Source organism: Lactuca saligna, chromosome 6 (genome assembly GCF_052625555.1).
Source record: "Lactuca saligna cultivar CGN05327 chromosome 6, ASM5262555v1, whole genome shotgun sequence".
Lineage (NCBI taxonomy): Eukaryota > Viridiplantae > Streptophyta > Magnoliopsida > Asterales > Asteraceae > Lactuca > Lactuca saligna.
This window is the reverse complement of record NC_136422.1, coordinates 10,745,636-10,769,865: the sequence shown is the minus strand read 5'-3', so window position 1 is coordinate 10,769,865 and position 24,230 is coordinate 10,745,636. Positions and strand designations below refer to the sequence as shown.

Sequence of the window (24,230 nt, the reverse complement as noted above, 5' to 3'; positions counted from 1 at the left end):
CTAACACCGACCGAAATACATGGTGGTGCCGAAGCCGATGAATTATCTTGTATGAAAAGTAGGGTGGGTTATTAGGAGTATGTTTTTTATTTGTTTTAATCAAATAAATATTAAAATAAATAAAAAGAAAAAAGAAAAAAAATTAAAAACATAAAAAATCATTTGAAACACTTTAAAATTTAAGATCACCAAAACCTCAAAAAAAAAAAAAAAAAAAAAAAAAAAAAAAAAAAAAAAACTTATAGTTTGGGCCAGTTATGAAATTCCAATCATTTTGGACTAAAATAACAATTGATAAGGACCATTTTTAAAATTTTGTCTTTTATCTATTTTTGGCTATTTAAATATACTTCTATGTACTACTTGAACAATTTTGTTTCATTGTTTTCTCCTAGTTGTCCAATTTTAATATCAATTAACCATGTGCAAAATGTGGTCGTTAACAACAATCGTTTTAAATTGGTCAATAACAATTATAGCTCACTCGTTACACCATTTGACCAAAACATTTTACTCGGTTTCTTCGGTCAACTTTTGACTCCCCTCTACCAAAAATTATTGATCATTCCTATATATACAGATTACAAATCTATCTCCCCACTTATATCTCCATTTATAGAACCAAGCTCCCCTCATATGAACTATCACTGACACTCAAAGTCAACCCACTTTATCTTGTACTCCCTGCATCCAGAGTTGTACTAAAAAGATATGGAGAGTGCTTGTGTTTATGAACAGACAACAGTCATCCATGAGCTCACTCAGGGAATAGAAATGGCTAAACAGCTTAGGCTCCATCTAAATTCTGCTGAAGCTAGAGAATTCTTGATACATAAGATCTTATCTTCATATGATAAAGCTCTTTTTACTCTTAAATCAGCCGGGCAACCACGGGCAATTCCACTGCCCGAATCCAGTCTGCCCAAATCATCCATATCCACAGTCAGCCCTAAAAGCGGAGAATTTGAGTTTGACGAAAATGCTGTTTCCAAAAAGAGGTATTTTGATTTTCACTTCTCGTTGTTTCTTTATTCTTCACTTAAATGAATGAGCAGAATCTAAATCTTGTTTCTTGATTGGTGTTTACAGAAAGGCATCAACACCATGGGAAGACGAAGTAGAGGGTAACACGAATGATGTTTACAGTTGGAAGAAGAGAAGAGATGAAAATCCAACAGTCTACAAAGGGATACCCACCTGCAGCAATGTCGTACAGTCGGCACCACCACCACCACCGTCGCCGGAAAAACATGAAATAAAGCCAACCCACCACCACCAACAACAACAACAACTATCAACACCGTATCCTGGAGAGGTTCTCTCAAATCTCAGAGCAAACCTCAGTGTTAACACGTGGGACTTGAGTGCCATTCTTCCATCTTCATTTTCCTTCTCTTCAACACCATTTGGATTCAGTGATGATGATTTCGAAACACTTAGTTTTCCTAATCAGTTTGATGATGAACTATTGCAAGTCTATTCACCACCTTTTATCTCTCCGGACACCTCTGAATCTAACTACCTCACAGACTGGGGTATTTCTTCATCGTTGGATTTCACAAGCGACCCGGAAGATCTATACCCGGATTTCAAATTATTTAACAACTGTTTCTTATGAATTATGATAGATAGCGCTCAAGAACTACACAAGTAATGAACAAGAAATAAATGATTCATTATTAGAGTTCCCAGTTGCAGACTGAGGCTTGCTAGAACTATGTTTGTACATATTTGAAATGTAAGATTTTATAACTAGCTAGCTATGGAACATCTACAAGTAATGTATCAATACAAATTTTTGCAACTTGAAACCCGGTTTCTATTCTTCTTGAACTTGAAGAAAAGTACAAGTCACATGAAGCATATATTATGCATTTATATCTTTTTCTTATAATTCCCAAGTTTGGAGCTATGTGGATGGAGTGTTGTCATCTGGTACCACAGATTCAGCATCAGGTACAAGTTGCTTTTGGTCATTGGGTTTTTTCTTAAGAGCTTGTCTTAGGCCAATAACAATAAACAGATTGGTCAAAGTCAGAAGTGATTCAGCACCACCATGTAACCAATCCACATTTGATAAGGAAGTTCCATAATGCACCTTAGCTGTGTTCAAAAAGATTCACAAACTTCAAATCAAATATGTTTATTTTATAAGAGTCTTATTTGCTGTTTTTTTGGGAAAGAGGAAATTACCATATATTCCTGCAGGAACTGGATGTGAAGAACACCACCATAAAGAAAATTGGTTAGACCAAATGAGTTACTATCATTATGAATCAGTGCACTTTGTATGTAAAAATGACAGATACAACACTCCAATGGCAAAAAACAATACGGGATTTTCATAATTTTCCATCAATTGTGAAGCTCAAGCAAATGAGGATATGGAAATGCTTTGAACCATAGCAGAAGCAAATCATTTTTTCAGTAATATCATGCCAAATTTTATTAAGACAACCGATTGTGAGCATAATAAACAACGGAATTTTTGTTGCATACTAACACTATCATTCGTACTAAATTGTAAAACATGTTATTGTTACCAACAATTAGTGATTTCAAACATCCATTGGAGGTGTAAATGCAATTTTTTATGCATTTTGTGTCTAAGAAAGATGGTGTTTGAGGATCAATAAGAACACAAGGTTAGGAAAATTCACTTGGTAATATTAACAAACACTTGGCAGGCAAGAAATCCACAAAATTGCTAGAGCGCAATAAGGAGTAACGAGTACTATCAATATAAGAACATTAGATAAAAGGAGGAAACTTAACTGGTGGCGCCAACAAAAGCAAGCAAGAAGTAAAAACCAAAAAGGGTAAGCTTCGGCGCGGAATTGGATCTGGTGATGAAGTACAAAAACCCAATGTACGGAAACAATGAGAAAGCAAAGAGTTGTGAAGCTATGCTCTGTGAATCAATGGTGGGTGACCATGGATCTACTGGAAAAGGCAATCCGTTTACAATAAAATTACTTCGATTTTTCTCGGAAAGTTTAGCCTTTCTGAAGCAGTTGACCTCTTTGATTGCATTGGGATAATGGGTAGTAACTTTGAAATTGTTTGGAAACAACGAAGAAGAAGAACCCAGTAAGATAGGATTACGGCAAACAGTCTGCAGACAGTTGATCATTGTGTTTGAGTGGTGAAGTGATTTAGCGAGCTTTCTGAGAAACACGAGGCTACTTACTTATCGTTGTTTCATTTTGTTTTTAGGAGGTCGTTCGGACTTGAGATTGGTCGTTTTAAGGAATAGGAGGTAAGGGTGTTTGTTATTCGTTTAGTTTATGGATTTGGTTTAATTGGTTTTTAGGAATCGTAAATTATGGGTTATTTTATAGGGAAATTGCATAATGACCATTTGGTCCGGAGTGCAGCGCTTGGGACCCGATTTCATATTCGGTTAAACTAAACAGGTAGATAATATTTTGACCCGGTAATATCCTATAAATATCATTTAATCCGTTTCGGATTAGATTTTGACATCCCTTATTTTGGATTACCCTACATCCCAATCCGGACACTTCTACAATTGAAAATGTCGTCTGATAGTAGTGAAGAAATACAGTTTTTATATGTAAGTTTCAAAATTGTTTCTAATTAAATGCATTTATTTTATATTATACATTAAAAATGTTTAATTTACGCAATTATATAGGTATTATAGGGTTTTGTATAAATTTTAATCATGTTAAGGTAATTATAGGGTTACATGGACTTATACATTTATACTACATCATACACCGTTATCAAAACCCCTAATTTTCGCTAGTCAAGAACGTGTTCGGAATCCGAAAATCATATCTAGAATTCGAAAATATACCTGAAATACAATGAACCGGGTCTGGAATTTTGGTCTGGAAATTTATGGTCCGGACTACCGTACTAGATTTTTTTTGTCTGGAATTCCGGTTACGGAACATACATATAAAAATCTCTAATTAATAACTCTTTTGAGTGTAACACGATAGAACATACAAAGTGGTTGCTACTACAACCTGCAGACCTGAACTTGGGCGCAAAATCATGGTGCGCTTACAAAATCGACCAGTTTGTGGGGCTATGTTTAGGCAATCATGTTTTGGTGATTACGTGAACATGTTGATGGGTGTCGAATGTCACTATTTACTATGTCACTATCTTATGTGCAAGGAAGTTACTACTTTTGATCCAGTTAACCTAGAAGAGCTTCTATTTCAGGTTTGCGACTATCAGGTTTGCTTTGACAAGTAAGCCTTCTGCTTGGTCACCGACTTGCGCTTCAGGAATTATTTCCATCCCAGTTCTAGTTTTGCAGAATTCAGAGAACGTTTGTTTCCATTTGTGCCGTTTTCACATTCGGTGAGTATGGCTAACCTTAAGAACGTGTTCAGTAACTTACTTCGCCAATAAAGCAATAAAGACGTGGTGAGAGTCTCCTTGTTGTGTATACTAGAGCAAGGATTTTCGGGGAAATACTTGTGATGGTCAGTTACTAATAAATGTAATGACACTCGTTTCTAATTTATAGAAGTTTAATAGGCATACAGTTTTTTACCCATATTATATCAAAATGATACTTTTTAGGGAAACAGGGTAATCTAACCATTATTAAGTGCAATTTTTTGACATAGGTACCAATGGATTAGATTGATATGGGATTTCACTTACAAACAAATGTGTACTATGGTTGATAAGATTGAGGACCATTTGAACACAAATGCGCCAAGAGTCGACAATAGACACACATATACTCTGGATTTGTCTATGCATTTAAGGTATGTACACTATGTTTAATAAGAGTTTTTAAACAACAAGTACGATAACTTTGTTAACTTGGTAAGTTGTTTGTTATCTTAATTTTGTAGATTTAAATCTTAGAGCTATTTCCTAACAGTAGTATAGATGGTTCCCATTTACCAGGTGTTATCCCTCGGCCAGTTGTATATCCTAGGATGAAGCGTTTGCATGCACCTAATTGTCAATGTATTCTCGATGTTACTAGTGTATGTAGTTTAGTCCACCTTATAATATAATTAGTTTCTATTACATAAATAACTTAAGATTAACCTTTATATATTGTCTTTATATAGCCCCCCCCCCCCCCCCCCCGAGTTGTTGCAGCCTACTACGCAAGAGCATGCTACTAGGTGGTGGATTGAGAGTGTCCAATGGATAGATGTTGCATATTACGTTAATGTTTGAGTTATGATTTTCTTTGTCAATGTTTTAAAACAATTTCCATTTGAAGATATAGCAAAAACAAGTTTATCCTTCCGAACAACATTTTGTAAAATATTATGATATCTTACAAACATCACTATGAGTTTTTTTTTTTTTTTTTTTAACAATAGTATCATACTGTTGGCTACCTTTTTTACTAGTATGTCTAATCTTAGACTTAACATTACTTTTGCCACTTGACTTGGTCCTACTTAAAGATTCGTTGTTTGTTGTCTCTACGGGAAACAAAGCATCATAGTTTCTGCTTGTGTGACTGATCCTTTGGTAATGACTACATTTTTTTTAATCGGACCTTCACCTTGGGATGGAATATGGTTCTGGTTCTTAGGTCGTCCGGCTTGTCATTTGTCCATCAATGGTGGCAAATCAACCATGACTTCATCCGGTTCTTCATATTTAGCTGGAACTGGAACAGGAAATACTACCTCGACATATGTTGATCGATATGTTTCCATTGTGAAGGATGATGACACCCATATACTGCGGTGTTGATATCTCAGTTCCTTTAATATCCCTATAGCATGAGTACAAGGTCTACCCAACAAATGCTATTTCCCACACGTCTAGTAACGACTTTACAAGTTTAATATACCATTTTTCATTTGGTTAGTCACCTCATATCTGCTTTGATCAATCTCATATACTAGAAAAGCAGAGTATTTGTTGATCCTCCCATCGATGACCTTCTCAGCATACTCAGTAACTTCTTTTTTTGCTTTCAGCTATAACAGAATTTACATATATGTTGTCATGCATAGTAAATTACACTACAAATATCATTAAAGTATTACAATATAAGGAAACACTTACCTCCAACATTACATCAATGTCACCACCATTGTTGCATAGTTGCTCGAAAGAAATCAATCAACATTGTTATCGGTAGTTTCCGTGCGTCTCTTGATAATGCATTGACGGACTTAGCACTATTTGATGTCATAATATTGTACCGAACCATAGGGAAACACGACCTTACCCATCTCTCGTTATGGATTCTGTCTAGCCATGTCTGACAATCATTGTTTAATGCACGACGTAGCCTATCTAAGCTTTCTTTGAAATCAGACTCTCTGTAAGCCTTTGCAACCTCCCAAAACAAAATATATGTTCTCTCTTTCTTATTGATCTTTGCTCTCATATTCATCATGAAACGTTCCAAAAATTATAAGATAAAATTTTCATTTTTAATTCAACCAAAAACACTGATTATCTTTTTCCAAACATTCAAAAGTATATCAAAATAAAACAGTTATCAGAGTACAATCTTAAAATCATCAAGTTGCGGAAACATGGGTGGATGCATTGTGATCAACTCAGGCCCTTCCTTTTCGAACCAAAAATTCATAAAACCATAACCATAGAAACCATAAGCACAAATCCTAGTGAGTTCCCCAAAATACCATATACCATACATATCAAACATGTAATGGGCCCCGCCCGACATCGAACCCTGCTCGGAACAGATCTGTCAGTCATCAGGCCTCGCCTGGCAACGGGCCCCGCCCAGTATACATACAAACACATAAACACATGAAAAAAATCACAAATATAAGTAGCATACAATGTAACATCAGGCCCTGCCCAGTAAACACATCAGAAAGCATACATGTAGAGTCACACATACAACTAACATCCTAATCATAATAAACCATGGGCCAACATTGGTACCTTCGACCCGCTAGACACAGTAAGGAAACTCACCTCAATCCAAGATAAACCGAGCATGTGAGTTGCTGCTAACAAAATCCTCACAATAAATATAATCAAATTATCACTAATCAATAATTAAGATAAATTCCCAAAATCCAAGGCCCAAACAATATTTTGTCTTTCTAAAGGGTAAAAGACCATTTTACCCTTCCTATAACTGGTCCAACAACTCATGGCCCAACTCCCAAAAGGCCGAAGGCCCAAAAGGCTTAAAATGAGCTTCTCGGGAGTACTTCTTGCGTACTGAACTCGTACGCCCCGAGTACTACTCTCTTATGTGCAATTTACATGTCGTGAAGCTTGATCCATGCATTACGCTGAGCGTACGTCCCGAGTACTACGTACGCTCAGCATACTCGTCATAGGGCCAAAAACTATCATTAAGCACTTAATGCTTAAGACTAAACATCCAAACTCATATCTAACCTCTAGATAAGGTCTTAAACCATAAAGTTTCCAACTTTACTCCTTTGCATGCCTTAATGGGTCCCAAAATACAAACACAAACTTAAGCATGATTCATCAAAACCCATTAAGATGATATTTTATGGTTGCTAATAACTTTATAATGGATAAAGCTTCCAACTTTGTCCATTAGAATACTCCAACCAACCAAGATCTAGTCTTTAAGTCTCAAAGGGACCAAAAATGCATCTTTTCTAACTTAGTCCAGTAAGTCCAAGTCTCAAGCTTTTGAATCTGAATCAATATGATGTTTAGATGGATAAAGTTTCCAACTTTATCCATAACAAGGTCAAAAACTTTCAAAATCTAAACTTTATGCACTAAAGTGACCAAAAGCTCATAATACCCCAAAACTAGCTAGATCTAACAAATGCACTGTCAAGATTCAAGCTTTATACCTCTAGAAGAAAGATCAAGGTGAACAAAGTCTGGATCTACAAGCTCCAATGTAACCAACACTTCTACAATGAGTTCCTTCTTCTCAAAGGTGCTCCAAGAACACTCAAAAGCACTTAAAACACCTTATTTTTCCTTAAAAGGCTCAAACTAGGGTTAGGGTTTCAAGAGAGGGTGTTGGAGAGGTGGAGGCTGAGAATGGAATGGGTTTAGCGGAGTTAAGGAGCTTAAATATGGCTCAAACCACGAAAATAAGGTTTGGGCACTGATCATTTACGCCTAGCGTACTCAATTTATCCCCAGTGTACTAGGGATGCCCTAGTACGCCCAACGTACACGTTAGGTATGCCCAACTTATGTGGCTCAACCCAAAACTACCCTAACTTCAAGCGATCATAAATTCTTTATTTCAACTCCTATTTCGAAGATCTTTATCTGCACATAAAGGTGTTGAGAGTCTCTACAACCATATTAAATCCTATTTTCCGTAAAACTTACTGAACTTAAATCTAAAATTCATAAAAGGCTTGAACTATCACTTTATGGTTATACCCTTGGGCTCCAAAGCACCAACCGAACTCTCGGATCACCTAATCTACATTACCCACATCCAAAGGGGTCTAAATCTCTCTTTCCCCAAGGCCTGAAGCCTTATGATAACTGGTCTTCGAGTCACATCTTGAATTATGAAATGATTCGAAACAGGGTGTTACAACTCTCCCACACTTAAATTAAACTTCATCCTTGAAATCACTCCTTGCTACTCTCCAGGAAATCAGACGATCCGACCAACTCTTCCAGATCCCTAATGAAAAGCGTCCCCAACATATAATGACCTTCCAATAATCAAACCCATTCTTAGTAGGACTCATATGCTTACGAAGAACGAATGCCTGCTCCCACTAACCTTAACCAATGAAGGACTGCCACTACTCAGCTTAAATCCAGGAATCCAATACCTTATCCGACTTCCTGGCATGCAAAACCATTCTGAAATACTATCAATAAGACATGTCTCTACAATTTGAACTAAATAAATCATCCCGATCCTAAATCATTTATCTGACACATTTGGAAGATAAAGTCCTAACCATACCTTGTTGTTGAAAAGATCTTCCATATAAATAAAGGCGACTACCAATGCGAGTCTCAACCCCTTGTGTTAATTGGGAACATAACTCACGCCCCAAAATTCAAAGATTTACCCTTGCATTCCATTTGAAATCTATTGATTCCACAACGACCTTCCACTTATCTGGAATATAAAATCCCCAATCCACCACGAAGATTGGCAGACTCAAACCTGACCTAACCACCAGGCTCCTAGTAAGAGTCAAACTGATAAAGGCTAACCTAGCCTATTCATCACACGGATACCAATTACTGACCATAAAGTCATCCCAATCTAAACGTAATCTGATACCTTGTTCCAAGCAACCTCCACCGGGTCTCACCCATATTATTATAACTATACGGGCCTTGCCTACGAGTCCCACCTAATTTGCACAATCGAACGAGCCACGCCCACGGGTCTCACCCAATCAAGTGCTATACAAGCATAACCTAGCCTCGGACATAATGACCCTCCTCCCTTAACATGGAGAAATCTTCCAATGATATTGGCCGCCTTGCCCCAGGCATGCATGGATCCCATTTCAGCTCAACAACCACTCCTTCAATGGCCTACCTCAATCTGGTGAATACTACGACTACATCACATACTTACACCACTTCTCTGACATCATATCATCCTTGTATATGCTACGACTTCCCCATAGTCTTACAACACTTCCATACTGCCATGAACTTAACCCATGGTCTTGCTGTCTGACTACCGAACCAACCATGATCATCATGAGTTAAACCCACATCCAACTATACCCCAATCAGGTGTTCGGGTCATGCTTCGAACCCCAAAGCCTTCATCATACAAAAATAGGAAGAGAGGCTCTAACACAACCCTCAACTTGGATCCAGTCACATATATGTCATGCATTACTATTAATATGCCAACCTATCGTTGAAAGTTTATGATCCTCAACCTTAGGCGACCTCTATCCAGACTGCCACTTAAATTGGCTTCCTTCTCGACTAGGATGTGAAACTCTTCCTAGTCCCACACCTGATTCTATCGCCGGAAAGTCAAGCGGTGCTCCCTCACTTTAATTTAACTACACACAACTCAATTTACTGGAAACAATGAATAACAAAAATTCCTTTTTCGGAACTGATGAATCTCCTACCCAGCATCACACTTACCGAGGGATCCAATTGTTCTAATCATCTTCCACCGATATAATTTGAAATTTCTGTGACAGTTCCAATGTCTGAACAAGCTCATGCGACCGCAATCATCATCATCTTGATATCTATCCTTCCCTATCAATGGTAGTGATCAGACCCAAAAGTCCTTCCATAAATGATCGCCATCTCTACTGGAAGACACAACACTTCTAAACTCTGACTTCATTGTTGAACTAATCATTCTAATCTGTCTACTAATCTTCCAAGCGATAATCTTAAATTTTTTCCACCAATAGTCGATAACAAACTACTTAACCATCTAAATCTAGCTCACCAAGACATATCCCACTCATAACTCTCGGCATGAAAAAATGGCATATAACAATCCTTGATAATATAAACTAGGAAATAGGAGAAAACTAAAATTAAAGATAATTTCTTACACATACAAGCACATTCATACGGATAATAAGTCATGAAAAAAACAAAGATAACATACCCATAATTGCATCTGATGAAACTCTAGCCTCCCCTGACTGACAAGGCAATGCTCGACTCCTCGCTGCAGGGGATCCTTCTCTACCCTCATAGCCATCATTGATCCTCAAAGTAACTAGAGTAGGTGCGTTCATTGCTCCATCCCTCAACATCGGATAACTAACCTTCTTGTGGCCCACCTGTTTGTAGTGAAAACACATCAGAACCGATCCACGGGGAACAATCCCTATTAAAATGACCCATCTAACCACAACTAAAACACCCTCGACCCGTCTCCTAAAATTTTCCCTCATGGGTCCTCCCATACTTGGCACAACAGTTATGGCCCTGATGGCCTCTCAAACGTGAACCCTAAGTCTTGGGCCTCTTCGCCTGTCCCACTGCGACCTGAATCTGCTCCAACTTCCTCTTCCCGAGGTGCTCTAAATCGATATCCTGCTCTCGGGCTCTAATAATTATATCATTCAGGTTCTCGCACCCTGACAAACGTACAAACTCCCTGATGTCTCCCTCAGCATTCCATGGTAGTTTACCTTCTTCATCTCCTCATCTACTGCATACTGCGGGACCAACAAAGTCTCCTCCTGAAACTTGGTTGTGATTTCTGCCACGGTCTCAATGGAAAAGGTCCTAAAACTCCCTCGCCAAAGATTCGCCTCAATAGCTGGTACAAACTCGAGCCTATACAAGGCCACAAACTCATCCCAAGTCATCATCTTGAGGGCTTCACCTCCCAAAGCAAATTCTACCTCGTCCCCACCAATCTCGAGCTCTGGCTTTTAGAAGATAGGAAGCAAATCTGACATTCGGCCCCTTAGGGAAACAACTCATCCGGAAAGTGTTCACCATATCTACTAAACATCTCCTACTAGCAATTAGGACCTTCTCCCTAAAGAACTCGAGAGCTCCATAAGCACGAAGCTCTTAGAATGATAGAGTGCGAGTTCCCGCAATAGCCATGATCTAGTATGGAACACGCCCATATGCTCATCTAGAATCTCCATAATCCCCTCCTTGACCGTCTTGAAGATCACAAGAGTCTATTACAAAATACCGCGGGTAATCTCCGACGAGATGAACTCCCGCATCCTCTCATCAATCGGCTCAGTGCCAACACCTGAGCTCAAAACAGATCCTCCACCATAAGTGCTCATCACCATATTGAAAAGCAACCATACAATAATCAGAACATACCCAAGCATCCTTATCTACAGGCTTCCTGGATTCTCTGTGACTCCCCTCGATTCGAGTATGGATCATGTGCTTTCATAATATGAGCCCAATACTACCTTCTACACCTATCCATACTTTCCTCAAGTGTTATCTCAAATCCTCCAAGTCACATTCTCAAATCGATACTCAGAGTACCTACTAATCAACACAACCAAACCCACTAATACACTTCCTAGGCTCTCCTAGGTTCCGACCTCACCCTTCCATCAGTTGCTGAAGAACTCCTACTAATATCACCTAACTACTTCATGAATACAATCACATGCCATCAAGCTTAGATAATACTTCGAGTAAAAGACTCAACCCTAAAACGGTTAGACTCAAATGAGAGCTGTACAGTAGAGTCAAATCCATCACTCCGGGATTATTTAAACTTTACAACATGTAACTTGACATATTCACTTAATAGTTAACTCACATCACTAAGAGTTCCACAAAACACAAAGCAAGCAGCATTTGTGCAGTAAAACTATAACATCCCAAAAATACGACTTGAAAATTTCATTTTTAAGTTTACTAAATTACAAACATAAAAACATTGTTGATTTCGAGATCATAAAAACATAAAATAGTTATAGTGTATTTCAAGCCAGCCCCTTCCCCTACGGAAAATCATAGTGTGATGCACCACAATCAAGCCAGCCCCTTCCCCTTTGAGCTGGAAGTACCTGAAACACAAACTAAAACGGTAAGTACAAATCTTAGTGAGTTTCACCCACCATACCATATCTAACACAAACATATTGTCATACACATCTGGGGGCCTGACCTACCCTGCCGAGCATATTTGGGTGCTCGAGCTACCCTCTCAGGCATATATGGGTGCCCGACCTACCTTGCTAGGCATATCTAGGTGTCCGACAAACCATCCGGTTTATTTCAACCAGTTACGAGGTTTATTTCGACATACCAAGCTACATCCCACTTCATGCAAGGCCACCAATAGGCAGGACGAAAATCTTTATACATATTCGTCGCCCTGGGATGGATGAAAATTTTGGATTTGTGCGCCTCCTCCATCAGGATTTGGTGCATGCTGTATGAGTACGGAATCCATACTCTATGATGAAGTGCAAATAACACGTGTCTATCATAATCAAAGGAGGGAATTAGACCCACAATGTGTTCACTCGTCCTGTGTTCCTCCTGTTGGAATAGTGTTAAAACCCAACACCTCCTTCATAGCCTCCTGCTGAGCCTCTCGAATCTGCTCCAAAAGTGGAGTCACCACTATCATCCTCGGACAGATGTCCCTGATCGGAGTCGTGACTGCCTTGATGCTAAGAGCATCGGCCACCACATTGGCCTTCCTAGGGTGGTAAAGGATCTTGTAATCATAATCCTTCACGACATCTAACCACTGACGTTGCCTTATGTTCATATTCAACTGATCTATTAGGTACCTTAGACTCTTGTGATCCGTGTAAATAGCTCAACAGTCCCCATAAAGGTAGTGTTGCCAAACCTTGAGGGCGAAAACCACTGCCCCCAACTCTAAATCATGTGTCAGGTAATTTGCCTTGTGAGGCTTCAACTGCCTCGAGGCGTATGAGATGACATGCCCCCTCTGGTTCAAGACCGCGCCCAATCCCGAAATAGATGCGTCACAATAAACTAAGAAATCCTCGACACCCTCAAGCAGAGTCAAAATCGGCGCCTCACATAACTTGTGTCTCAAAGTCTCAAATGCTTCCTACTGATTAGGCCCCCAGCTGAAGACAACGGTCTTCTTCGTCAATCAGGTCAGGGGTATTGCTATCTTGGAGAAGTCTTGGGTAAATCTCTGATAGTATCCATCTAGTCCAAGGAAGCTCTGAATCTCAGATGGAGACTTCGGGACCTCCCATCTCATCACGGCCTCCACTTTGGTCGGGTCGACTAGAATACCATCCTGGTTGACAAGGTGCCCCAGAAACTGCACCTCGCACAACCGGAACTCGCACTTGGAGAACTTCGCGTATGACCTCTCCCTCCTAAGGGTATCCAACACCTCATGCAGATGCTTATCATGTTGCTCCTAGGTCTTGGAATAGACCAATATATCATCAATAAATACTATCACTGACCAATCAACATCGATCTACACACGTGGTTCATGAGGTCCATGAACGCGGCTGGGGCGTTGGTGAGCCCAAAAGGCATCACCACAAACTCGTAATGGTCATACCAAGTCCGAAAGGATGTCTTCTAGCATCATCCTCCCTGAGCTCATCTGGTGGTATCCCGAGCACAGATCAATCTTGGAAAACCTAGACACCCCTAAAGCTGGTCAAACAAATCGTCGATCCTCGGGAGTGGATAACGGTTCTTCACCGTTAGCTTCTTCAACTCCTGGTAGTCGATACACATCTGGTGCGACCCCGTAACATCCCAAAATTCATGACCAAAAATTTTATTTTTAATTATGTAATTATAAAAACCAGTAGTCTGAAAACATCAGTAGTGTCATCCCATATTATAATCAAAACCAATATCTCAATAACCAAAATAAGTCATAAGAAAACAACATCAGAGTAGAATTCCCAAAGATCTCATGTACGGAAAATCATAGTGTGATGCACTGCGATCATGCCGGATCCTTTCCTTTCGAAGTAGAAGTACCTGAAACCAAAATTGAAAACCATAAACACGAGGCTTAGTGAGTTCCCCCATCATATCACATACCATAAAATAAACATACCGCCTATCATATCCGGGTGCTGGCCTACCCCTTCGGTCTCTTTCAACCGGTTACTGCCGAGCATATTACCATTCCGTAACATTCCATATAAACCATTGTTTATAAAATTTAAAATAGAAATATATTACTCTTTTGCCCAAGTAATCATCATAAACACGTAGGAAACATCGATACAGTTTTCGTAGATATATAGAACTCTTAAATCCGATTTCACATGAAGAAGTTATACTTCTTCGAAGTTTCACAATTAAACTGAAACGACTCTACGTATTGTAAAAAATAAAACTTTTGAGAAATTATTTTTTAGCCTAAATGATATAAACGAAATTCGTAGTAACCCTTAAACCGACATCATACGTATAGAGAACGTCTAAATATGACTTTATTAGAGGAATTTATAATTTTTCTAAGATTCAACATAATAGTATACCTCTCAAAAATCGAATATGAGATCAGGCAATTTTTTAGCCAAACAATCTAAATGAGAATTGAAGATCTTATTAATAGGAACCCAACGATATAAGGAAAGTAGAAAATGGACTTCAGATAAAAAAAACGTTAGGCATTTTAAACGGGTTTTAAAATCTAAGCCTGTGTGAAAAAAAATAAAGTCAAAATTAGCCGACCGAGTCTAAATAAAAATTGTAGATCTCATCGAGAGCTTTCCATGTATTTAAGGAACGCAAAAAATGGAGCTTGTACGAAGAAGTTATGCAATTTTGAAAATATGAAAAAATACATACGCACACACGTTGCGTATATCTTGCTCCCGAAGTCAGCCATGTAACCCCACCCAATAGAGGACACATGTCAACAAACCACATGAACCACGTTACCCCTAGTGTGCAGCGCACAATCCTAGAGTACATGACACGCAAACCTTTTCTTGCCTATATAAATCATGTTCTGCATATGCTCTGACCCTCACACCTTACGTCCTCATATCAAAGTTCTTTGTGCAATTTTAGCCTATTTTCCTTAGATTATTGTGTTATGGTAAAGCCCTATGACACCCTTGGGTACTCATCTAAGTAATAGTCTTGAGTAGGAGATCACGAGTCAGTATTTTGGCTGCTTAGATCCCGGTTCTCATCAATAATACTCTGTAAGTGAGCTACGCTTACACTGCCTCCGTGTAACTTATATTTATAGTCATAAGTAGTTATTATGAACCTATAAATAAGATTTATTAGTAATTTCAAGTCATAATACTTATTGATCTACTTATGGGAGAGGTGTCTAAAATGGCCACGTTCGCTTGGTTGTTGGATTTCAGAAAAGTTATATGCTGAAATGATCCTAGCTCCCAACTATCATGCCTGGCTGATCCTTACTTGATAGGACTATCGGTATTCACTTGGATTAGTGATAGGTCTAGCCTACATGACCGGATTTTGTTAGGATCTAATAAGTTATAATATTATAGGTTAATACTCGTTAGGCTCATTGCTCGTTAGTGGGGTCGTCTAGATAGTGGTTAATCTTTGAAGTAACTATCTAGGTGTGTTCATCTCACTATATTATGTATTCAAGTATAGATCCATGTATATTAGGATATAGGAACCAGTAAAGTAGATCCCCTAGTGTAGTTTCTATGTACATGTAGAGCCGAATGTGTAGTATTTATGTGTGTAATTGTCGGTGTGCTTAAAAGTTGGTGAGGTTTGATGGTGGAACAAATAAAGTATGGGAGCCTATAGACCCGCATCTATGTAATCAGGGTTGATGGCGGAACGAATAAAGTACAGTAGCATATAGACCCACGTAGATTTTATGGCAGAACGATTAAAGTACCGGAGCCATTATTTGTATGCATGTATAAGTATTTTGGTATATGGTATATTAAGGGAACCCACTAAGCCTAGCGCTTACCCAATTGTTTATATATATTTTCAGGAACTTCATTGGTTCATAATAAGGGTAAGGTTCGACTGTACATACATGGATTCACAATCTTGTTTTCGGATAATGTAATAAATACTCTAATGTAAGTGAATATTTTGAATAAATAAAAATGAAAATTTTGGGATGAAAATCAGAATGTTACAGTTGGATTATATATATGATTGGAATTGTTGCATACATGGAACTCATATGCATAAGGTAACATTCATGCGAAAATGTTGTTGGCGCTTAATGGCATTTTTTTCATCATACCCTGTTTTTGGTGTAACGTTTTTAGAGTTAGTTTAAAAATTCTTGTTCAAAGGCTTATACATAAAGCCTTTAGGTTGTTTTATTCATTTTATCCTCTCCCATCTCTCTTTCAATCTACTAGGAACTTGTAAACCTTCTCTCACTATCAATTTTTATAATTTCAAGTATAATGCAATGTGGTTTTACCTGTAAAAGTTTACACCCAAATATTTATGGATGTTTGATATTCTATTTGCTTATTTATTAATTGTATCATTAACAATTTATAACAAATTAAAATTTTCATATTCTTATTAGTATAAGTTATAACTAGGGATATTATTCGAATCAGAACCAGACCGAACCGACCCGAACCCGAATAACCCAAAAATTAAATAAGGGTAATTGCACGAACCTATTAACTAATACGAGTTCGGTTCAGGTATTAGTCGATTCGGTTCGGTTATTACTCGAATAACCCGAATAACATGTACATGATTAAGGACCTAATATAACCGAAAAGTACCGTATACACCATATTAGGATTCTATAACTCGAATAATCCGAATAACATTTACAATATGGTTATAAACAATGTATTTTTATGACTTTTATAGCTTATGATTTCATAACAAATATTTTAGAGAAACAAATTTGTTAACTAAAAATAACGCAAAGTATACATAATTGTTTCAAAGGTGCAAAAAAAAAGTTTAGAATTTGTGTAGTAAGAATGTAAACATGAATTACCTATTCTTGAGATATAAGCATATAAACTTCAAACTCCAAAATCTTGAGTTATATTTATAAAGCAACATACTAAACACTAAACATTAAACACCCAAAAATCCATATATAAGTATATCAGTTAAACATTAAACATTCAACACCCAAACTATAATATGAATCTTATGTTTTTAACCATATCCAAAATAAATATTTGGCAATAATTGAGTAGATTGGTCGATTTTGAAACGAAAATGAAGAGCATAGGGTTTTTTTTTTCTGTTTTGATTGTGGAGGATAAAAGTGTGAATCGTGGTTTCAATTTATGTCGATCAGAGAGGGGGATGAGGAATGCAGGGCACGCCTTTGAGTTCGACTTTGATCAGATAAGGGTTACTACATACTAGCAACTAACGAGGGAAAGTAATCAGGATTAAAATTAAATGACTTTTCAATTTTGGGTTGGGTATTTAGAACCGAATAAGATCTTATTTGGGTAACCCGGACCGAATAACCCCAGAACAGAATAAGCATATATTGATATCCAAGAACCGAATTGAATTTCTTATTCGGGCCTAATTTGGTTCGATTTCGTTTGGGTTTCGGTTTGATTCGAATTTTCAAGCTAAATTGTCACCCTAGTTATAACCACTATAATGTATAGCTGAGCATATCCAATTGTAAATTTCAAAAAACTTTTTACGATAGTAAATTACAGTTATGGTCCATGTGGTTTGTGCCACTTCGTAGGTTTGGTCCAACCTTTGGAATTTTGATAGGGCACATCCTTGTGGTTTAAAAAAATTGTAATGGCTATCCCTAAGGCATACGACGTTTAGTTAAGTCGTCAAACACCATCACGTCACATGAGGGGTATTTTTGTTAATTTATTTTTGCGTTTTACGTTGCCGCCACGCTCTTAATTATATTAGTATTCATCATTATCCTACTATAACGTTTTGGTTAACTTGATCAAGCATCCCAAGAAATCCCATTATCCTTCCTTCTTCCTAATCTGTTCGTTAGGGTTACTTTGTTTGAAGATTGAGAATGCGTCCAATGTTATAGAGTATACGACCTAGAAATTCTGCCACTGATGTTGACAAAGTGTATGGTTAGGATTCATATTTCTTCAAATCACCATTCATGATCGTTCTTTTTCTTTGTTTAGGTCTTAATATGAGGTTATTTTGCCATTAAGCAGAAGGTTTACCCCATATTTTCACAATGTGTATTTCACATGGAGGGATGTTCTCAAAAGCACCTGGTAGAAGATACTTGCTTGGTAAGGTCAGTTATTTTGAATTTATTGACATCGACGAGTTCTCAATGCACGAACTCGATCTGGTCCTCGAGGAGTTAGGATATAGTAATCAGGATTGTATTTACTACCACTATTATATTCCTAGGACTGACTTGGTCTGTAGACTTCTATCTTTAAGTAATGACCAAGATGTCATTAGGTTTTCAACATATGTTGGAAAGAATAAGTAAATTCGATTTTATATAGAACATGGGTCAAGTAATTTGAATACATATTTTATGTCTCCTACAAAAGTGGTTATTGAGGAGATTGTGGATAACCCTTCACGAGATGTACAAAGTGAAAGTGGATCCTATAAATGGTCGAGATATGTGGCAGCAATCAACATGCCCAACAACAAACACCCTACTAACTCATCACAAACAGGTAAAATCAACTAAAAAGTAGATTAGTTGTTTATGATGTAACGACCCAAATTTTCAAAGGAAAATTTTCATTTTTGATTATTCAAACACATTTCCATAAATTACAAAATCTCATATATAATTGTTTTCAAACTAATATCAATTAAGACTTTTATTTAAAACATCAGAGTGTCCCATAAAACGCCTGTGAGAGAGTGCACGTCGCGCCATCAAGTCTTGCCCTTTCCCTTAGGATCTGATGTACCTGAAACAAATCCACAACCTATAAGCTAAATCTTAGTGTTTTCTTCAGAGCATACCCCACACACAGTCCACATGACACATATCATATTAGTTATAAATGCTACATACACCACATAATCCATGCATACATAAAGCTGTAAGGATGTCTTGGGCTACCCTACATGGTCCTTTACATGGAAATGTCATGGGCTACCCCACATGGTCTTAAAAGTTCAAAATTTTCACGAACTTTATGGATGTTACACTACAAGTTGCACCTAATTCAACTTTATATCATCGTTACCATCACCCATGAAGAACACGACTAAAAAAACCCAAGACAGGAAAAAGAGGTATTTGTAAATCCTTCTACTAGCTTCCAAGTTGTTTCTTGCCCTCAGTAATCCTGGGATGATATCGACAAACCTACGACTTATCGGTGGGTCAAACCAGCCGATGAATGGACATTATGAGCCATTTGAGGGACAACCCCAAAAACGCCTGCCTGGATTAACATCTGTCCACAACGTGAGTACAATCGTCGACGACCACAGGCACATATAACCATTCTTTGGTTTTTCATAAATTCAATTTTCGAAAGGTTTCAATGAAGCTTTATTGAGAAAAAAAATGGTATTTAAATACCTTTGATTCCTGCGTTCATATAGACATTGGGAAAAAGACAAAAGCAAATTGACAAAAATTCCCCTGATATGAAGGGCACGTGTTGGTGTTTGACGAATGAAATATAAACGATGTATGCTTCAGGGGTGGCCACTGTAATTTTTTAAAACCACAAGGATGGGTCTTATTAAAATTCCAAAGGTTGGACTAAACCTACGAATTGGCACAAAGCATAGGGACCAAACCTGTAATTTACTCTTTGTACTATTTGAAAACCATCGAGCAATAATGAGTTTTTTCTATATATCACTTCATTCTTTTAGTATTTTTAAAAATTTGGGAAATAAACTTATTAAGGTAATTAACTTTTTGGTTTTTTCACATGTGAGTAATTTTTTTTTTTTCACATCTAGATAATGAATTTTTTGAAAGTGTTCACATATGATCATTATGACCGGCTGTAGCAATTACATCCGATCATAACCAATCATAATGATCATATATATAAACACTTCAAAAAATAAATATAAAAGATTAGCCTATGTTTTTTCCCATTAAACAATTATTGGTTGCTTACACCAATCTACACCCAAAAAGAAGTACACCAATTTTAACAACATTCTAATGCAACTTTTAGGTAAAATATCTTATTTAGTAAAGACGTACAAATAATTATTTTTAAAAGATTTACGTGGAACACAATTATACTTTACGAAAAGTACAAGAAAACGTTATTCAACCCATTTTTCAGCCACATGTAAGAGCGACCTAGTCGATGAACCATCTTGGCTCAATGCCATTGCACCAAGATCTTTAAGCTCACTCATTTTCAACCTCATCTTACGTCCATCTTCTCCTTCAAACAAACATCTTACGCAACTGTCGATTTCATTTCTCCCTACAACTCCATTTTCATCCACTTTAACCCTGCAAGCAACTCGCAAATCATCTGTAAGAAACACAGCGTTCATTCTTTGCTCAGCGTAAAGTGGCCATGCAATCATAGGCACTCCATTGACAACACCTTCTAGTATCGAGTTCCAACCACAGTGTGTCAGAAACCCTCCAGTTGACTCATGGCTCAGTATCTCAACCTGAGGTGCCCAAGAAGACACCACCAGACCCCGGTTCTTGACCCGATCCAAGAACCCGTCAGGTAAATATCCTAACGGGTCGTGATGAGTTTCTGCATTGAAGTAACTTGCATTTGCCTTATCATTTGGACTCTTTACGACCCATATAAATCTTTGACCACTTTCTTCCAACCCAAATGCTAGTTCATCGACCTGCTTCTGGGAGAGGGTCCCACCGCTTCCAAATGATACAAACAAAACCGACCCGACCGGATGCTTATCCAACCACTTTAAACATTCGAATTCATCACCGGTTGGATTGTCTGAACCTTTGCGTATTAACGGTCCGACCGCGTGAATATCGGGTTTACACCACTCACCTTCTTGCATGGCCTTAAAACTACTCGGTTCTAATTCGACAAAACTGTTCACCAATATACCTTTTGGCATGCTAAACATTTTGCTAATTTCAACGATGTTTTTATATGACTCATTCTTTTTATCTTGAAGCGGTTCAGGAATATCGGACCCTTGAACGGGAACACATCCGGGTAGTTTTACCGGTTCAAGTAACTCCCTGTACTCGCAAGCAAACATCTGGTCTAAAATCGGCGTATAGAAGATACTAACCAATGACATAGCCGAAAACGTACCGAAAATATAGGATGGAATGTTGAGCTCTTTGGCAATTTCGAAACTAGGAGGGCCAAAAAGGTCAACAACCAAAGCTGAGGGTCGGTTTTGTGTAGTTAACTCGGTAAGAGTTTCACGTAGAGCAGGTAACGACCGAGTTAAAGTGAGTGATATCCGAGTTTCCATGGTAGCATCATCTGGAAGGTCGTTTAGATCTACGGGAGGGAGGAATATGGAAGTGATGTTCTCCGGCATGGCGTTGAGGATGTCTTTTTGTGGTTTTATAGGGGAACCGGTGGCAGTGGGTATTATGAAGGTGATGAAGAAACGACGATGGAGGAGAAGCTGATGAGCTAACTGAGTGAGTGGAATGAGGTGACCCATCCCTGGACTCGGGAAAACGGCTATGTGAGCTTCCATTTTAGAATCGTTACTAGTAACTACTACTTCGCCATCTCCTCTGTCCACATATTTATAGTACTTATTCCCTTGCAACCCTTGCTAGACCTTTGCCATTAAAAAAAGAAAAAAGAAAGAATAATCCTGAGTATATTTTTACTATAAATTACCGGATGAGTTTTGTTTCTTTTATTAAAGTCTAAAGAAATTATCTATGATACGATACGATGAAGCTAACTTAAGATGTTTAAATGAAAATTTTAACATCTTTCTTAATAAATCAAAGTTTTTTTGTCACATGTTATTTTCTACTTCATTTGGATACATAGTATTTTTTATTTTCCACTTATCATTTTATTGTATTTTTCATTTTATTAAATTAAAATTTCATATTTAATATGTAAGGTATTTATTAGAAAAGATTTATATATGTAATGTATTTAATGAATTAAAGCATCATTTCCTTCTTAATAAATCAAGGTTTTTTTATCAGATGTTTTTTTCTCCTTCATTTGAACACATGATATTTTCTAGAATTTTTAAATTTTTTATTTTCCACTTATCATTTTATTGTATTTTTCATTTTATTAAATTAAAATTTCAGATTTAATATGTAAGGTATTTATTAGAAAAGATTTATATATGTAATGTATTCAATGAATTAAAGCATCATTAATTTTAATAATTTAAATTTTTTCCATATTTTTCTTATAAATTCAAACTTTTCAAATTGTTAAAATTTCGTATCTAATTTTTTTTAAATAAACTCATGTAATACATGAGTTTCACACCTAGTTTCATATGAAAATGGAAAAGTAGAACAATCTGTATTGATATATTTCTTGCAAAATCTTATAAAAAATAGTAATAAAATATTCCTAAACATTTAACTCTTGACAAATAAAAATAAATGTTTGTCAATATTTAAGTTGTGTTTGGCGTGTCACAGCTAGCTTATTTATCGAGTTTTTTTATATTGTCATGTTTGGTAAGCTAAAAAGTAGTTTTTACGCTAGCTTTTTGAAAAGCTACTTAAACTAGCTTTTCAGCTAGTACGCCAAAGTTATGTTTAAAATAAAATACACCATTATATTTTTACTTTAGGCCATAAGGTGCATCCAATAACACATACAATGGTAGATTGCGATACACCATTATATATATATATATATATATATATATATATATATATATATATATATATATATATATATATATATATATATATATATATATATATATATATATACACACCATACTACCGAAGAGACATGATCCTATACATACTCACATTCATACATATTTACAAGCTTAGTTTGTATCTTTAATACATTAAAGAAGTTATATATATATATATATATATATATATATATATATATATATATATATATATATATATATATATATATATATATATATATATATATATATATATATATGTTTCTAAGAAGGTTAATGCCAATCAGCCCATGTTGTCCTACCGGGTGGAGCTAGTAATAGGGATGTTAAAAATCTTCGGGGAACCTCGTTTTCGTATGGAAGTAATGTTACAATTTTTCGGGTTTGGCCGTTTGGGGGTGGGTTTTACTCCCATTTAGTTTTTGAGAGTGGGGGGAGTGGGGAGTTCCGTACCAAATATACGGTGGAGGCCCGAAATCCCCCTTCAATTTTTATAGTAAATTTTTTCTTATTTTTAAACTATCGTATGTGATTAATAGAAAACATATTATGTATCAATAAATTTCCTACAACGATACTTTTTGAATTCTCCAATTATTGGTCTCTATTGATGTAATTATTAGCACTACTATTTTATGTTGTGACTTGTGGTAATGATATTACCGGGGGTATGCATACGTGGAGCATATTATCGCCGGTGAACAACACTCCTCAACCATTTGACTTACCAGTGGTAGTTTTCATCGATGGAAGTTTACCGGGGTTATGCATACGTGGAGCATGTTAAAACACCACACCCTTTTGTCATTGGCAAAAATGACAAAAATATCACTATTAGCTTATGGGCGTATTTGGCACGTAACGTTTTGGAGCTTTTGGCTTTTAGGTTTTAAGAAAACGCTAGTAAAAAAGAAGAAGTCTCGTTTGGCGACAAGAGCGTTTAACTTTTAGTGTAAACAAAACGGTACAAAATTAAAAGCTAAATAAAGTAGCTTTCAACAAAACATTCCAAAATTAAACGCTACCCGCTACCTGCTAAAAAAGCTAGTTTTACCGAACACACCTTATGTTTCCGTCGGTAAAAATTGTGTGATACCCCA

At 36.9% G+C, this 24,230-nt stretch overlaps 2 protein-coding genes and 1 pseudogene across 2 annotated transcripts; 1 reads left to right on the top strand and 2 right to left on the bottom strand.

Moving 5' to 3' along the window:
- The first annotated feature begins 592 nt into the window (after positions 1 to 592).
- LOC145000200 (putative WRKY transcription factor 53) lies at positions 593 to 1,833 on the top strand. Its single transcript, XM_078959393.1, has 2 exons — positions 593 to 998; positions 1,090 to 1,833. Exons 1-2 carry the CDS (start codon positions 712 to 714, stop codon positions 1,616 to 1,618), a joined length of 816 nt encoding a protein of 271 aa, XP_078815519.1. The 5' UTR covers positions 593 to 711; the 3' UTR covers positions 1,619 to 1,833.
- LOC145000201 (1-acyl-sn-glycerol-3-phosphate acyltransferase) lies at positions 1,655 to 3,295 on the bottom strand. The gene is made up of 3 exons (XM_078959394.1): positions 2,776 to 3,295; positions 2,194 to 2,211; positions 1,655 to 2,103 (listed from the first exon to the last, which is right to left on the bottom strand). The coding sequence occupies exons 1-3, from the start codon at positions 3,131 to 3,133 to the stop codon at positions 1,910 to 1,912; spliced, it is 570 nt and encodes a 189-aa protein (XP_078815520.1). The 5' UTR covers positions 3,134 to 3,295; the 3' UTR covers positions 1,655 to 1,909.
- A 17,170-nt stretch (positions 3,296 to 20,465) lies between these two features.
- Positions 20,466 to 21,990, bottom strand: LOC145003219 (hydroquinone glucosyltransferase pseudogene; annotated as a pseudogene).
- Positions 21,991 to 24,230: the final 2,240 nt, after the last annotated feature.

What these genes read in the sequence shown, in the direction of transcription:
- LOC145000200 (XM_078959393.1), top strand. Translation starts at nt 712, where the DNA reads ATGGAGAGTGCTTGTGTTTATGAACAGACAACAGTCATCCATGAGCTC. An exon ending in AATGCTGTTTCCAAAAAGAG is followed by an intron (nt 999 to 1,089) that starts GTATTTTGATTT and finishes TGGTGTTTACAG; the next exon opens with AAAGGCATCAACACCATGGG.
- LOC145000201 (XM_078959394.1), bottom strand. Translation starts at nt 3,133, where the DNA reads ATGATCAACTGTCTGCAGACTGTTTGCCGTAATCCTATCTTACTGGGT.